This window comes from Fukomys damarensis, unplaced genomic scaffold (genome assembly GCF_012274545.1).
Source record: "Fukomys damarensis isolate Sample0158 unplaced genomic scaffold, DMR_v1.0_HiC HiC_scaffold_35, whole genome shotgun sequence".
Taxonomy (NCBI): domain Eukaryota; kingdom Metazoa; phylum Chordata; class Mammalia; order Rodentia; family Bathyergidae; genus Fukomys; species Fukomys damarensis.
In genome coordinates this window covers 1,223,663-1,226,249 of record NW_022900947.1, presented here as the reverse complement: position 1 = coordinate 1,226,249, position 2,587 = coordinate 1,223,663, and the positions used below count along the sequence as shown (strand labels likewise).

General features: G+C 62.5%; 1 protein-coding gene across 1 annotated transcript in view; it reads right to left on the bottom strand.

Annotated features, from left to right (window-relative positions):
* Nucleotides 1-6: 6 nt before the first annotated feature.
* The window catches only part of Nat8l (N-acetyltransferase 8 like), a 4,580-nt gene continuing 1,999 nt past the window's right edge, over nucleotides 7-2,587 (bottom strand). The window contains exons 2-4 of the mRNA XM_010641720.2: nucleotides 2,563-2,581; nucleotides 2,081-2,245; nucleotides 7-416 (exon numbers count right to left, since the gene is read on the bottom strand). Of these exons, the coding sequence (XP_010640022.2) occupies nucleotides 49-416; nucleotides 2,081-2,245; nucleotides 2,563-2,581 (552 nt within the window). The 3' untranslated portion in view covers nucleotides 7-48. The remainder of the gene's footprint in view (nucleotides 417-2,080; nucleotides 2,246-2,562; nucleotides 2,582-2,587) is intronic.

Here is a 2,587-nt window from a genome sequence, read left to right as displayed (position 1 = left end):
CGGGCGCAGGTGGAGGGGGCAGATGGGGCGGCGGGCGGGCAGTGACCCTCACTCCTCACGCAGCTGCAGGCGGTAGCGGTGGTAGCGGACCTGGAAGAAGAGGCGCTCAGCCAGCGAGAGGGTCATGCCAGGCAGCACGTAGTGGTCACTCGCACCCATGTGTCTGAAGCCCAGTGACTCGTAGAGCTTGTGAGCTGCCACCTTGACAGCTGTGGTACCCAGCACCACTGCAGAGTAGTTGTGCACTACCGCGAACTCCAGCACCTTCCGGCCCAGTGCCTTGGCGATGCCCTTGCCACGGAAGCGGGAGTCCACAGACATGCGCAGCAGCTCCACTGTGTTGTCCTCCTCATGGGCACGTGCGGCCACAATGCCAACCACGTTACCGTCCAGCACAGCCACCCAGAAGCAGGAGCCTGTGGGGACAGGACAGTCAGGGACACACAGAAAGGCAGGCTGGGGAGCCTCCCCTGGAACAAGACGCTTGGTCTCAGCCAGGGCCCCTGCCCAGGACCAAACATGGGAAGGACCACAGGTGACCAAAGCCAGGCCCCAGATGCAGCCCGCCTGCCCCGGCTCCCAGCCCAGACTGCCACACTACTCCCACCTGTTCTGGGAACACCAGAACCCACCAGAGGACACTGCATTACCTACGGGGCGCCAGGGACAGCTGCAGGCACCTGGAGCCCCACTGATCCAGTCTCTCCTCTCAGGGAAACTGTGCCTACCCACAACACTGCCCAGACCAGCTGCTGACCAGGAGAGGGCCATTATGAGACTGGGAAGGCACAGGGCACTGGAAAACCTGGCCACCTCTGATGGCCAAAGGTGGAAGAGAAACACAGAGACCTCTCTGGAGGCTGAGGAGCAGCAGAGGGCAGGGCTGATCAGCCAAGGGTGCCCACTCCTTGGTCCTGGCCAGCACACCCTGCCCCTGCACAGCCCTCTCTAGCTTCCCTCGAGGGCCCAGATCCTCCCCAAAGGTCTGTGCTGCCCCCAGCCTCACGAAGGGGACACCACCTTATCCAGCACAGAACCTAAGCTCATGCAGCTATGGGGGTCACTAAGGGCCTCGATGGCCACTTCCACCAGCAGCAGAAGCAGCTACAGGGTCCCAGGAGGATCCCCCACCCCAAAGCCTCAGCAAGTCCCCTCCCTCCAGCCAGCCTCTCCCCACCTGGCAACCCAGGACTGAGGTCAACACTGAGTGGCCTTGAGCATACCTTGCTCCTCCCTCCCCAGGCCTCAGTTTCCCCATTTGCTTGAGCAACTCCCACAGATCTACACAGCTTAACAGCAGCTATCTAGCCTGTGCCCTGTGGAGTCTTTCTGTGGACATGGACGTCCCAGAAAGAGCACACAAGGACCACCCCCTGGAGCCATAAACCCCAAGAGTCCTGGCCCCACCAGGGACCTCCAGCTGTGCTGCACCCCACGACTGCTTCTATGTGGCGCTAACCTCTGCCCTGCAGAGCCAGGTAAGTGGGTGCTTTGTTTGGATGTGGGGAAAGTTTTGGAAAAAAGGGGCCCAAGGGGGCAGAAGCCGGCAGCCCAGAGCAAGGTACCCTTCCACACATGGAGCTGGCTTCTGCTCCTCAGCCCAGACACTCCAGCACCTGACAGGCCCTCACACCCCAAAGGACCAAGGCTCCTTTCTCCAGTTTTAGGGCCTCAGGGCCAGCCTTGGGGCAGAGAACAGTCCTGGGTCCCAGCCCCTCACTCAACAGAAGGCCACAGAGCCAGGGCAGACTCTTCACTGAGCAGCCTGGAAGCCAGGCCGATGCAGAGGCTGAGACTGAGACCAGGACCTCTGCTCCTGGGGTGTCGCCCCTCCTCTCTGTTACCTTTCCTTCCCCACAAGCTCCAGCTCCTGCAAGGCAGCACAGTCAGGGCCTCCCCTGCCCAGCGGGCCTGCGCTCAGCTGCTTGGCCCAGACCCAGCTCTGCCTCCCCCACCTAGCGACGCCCCACCTCGAAAGCCTCAGTCACTGCGGGGCCCAGGTCATCAAGACTCCCACCCCATGCCCACTCGGCCCTGGGGCAGAGGGAGGGGAGAAAAGGAGCTGCAGGTCCCAACTCACCAGGCGGCTTCATGTAGTACTGCTCAATGTCGGCCATGTCGGTGTGCAGCGCGCAGTCCAGGTACGCCAGGATCACCTTGCGGCTGTAGTAGTAGCGCAGGGCCAGCAGCCCCACCGGCACCAGGCAAGTCAGCAACAGCGAGCGGGTCGCGGCAAAGCAGAACGCTGCAGGCAAGGGGCACAGGTGAGTGGGAAGGGGCGGCGCTGCCGGCCTGGACCTGGGGTGGGCAAGACAGACCCTGGTCCTTGCAACACCCGAGCCACTTTGGCAGTCAGTGCTCAGGGGCATTCGCGGCAGAGACGACTCCGGCAGGAGCAGAGTCCGCCTCCGTGTCCCTTTGCTATGAGTCTCTATTTCGAAACTTCCTGCCACAAAGACACGCTACCTTCCTAACCTGAAATAAAGTGGGGACACAGCGGGAGAGGCTGCCCTGAATTGCTACTCCCCGGGCTGCCAGTGCCCGCCCCCGGGCGGTCCCCACCTGCTCCCACCCAATCTGACTTGGC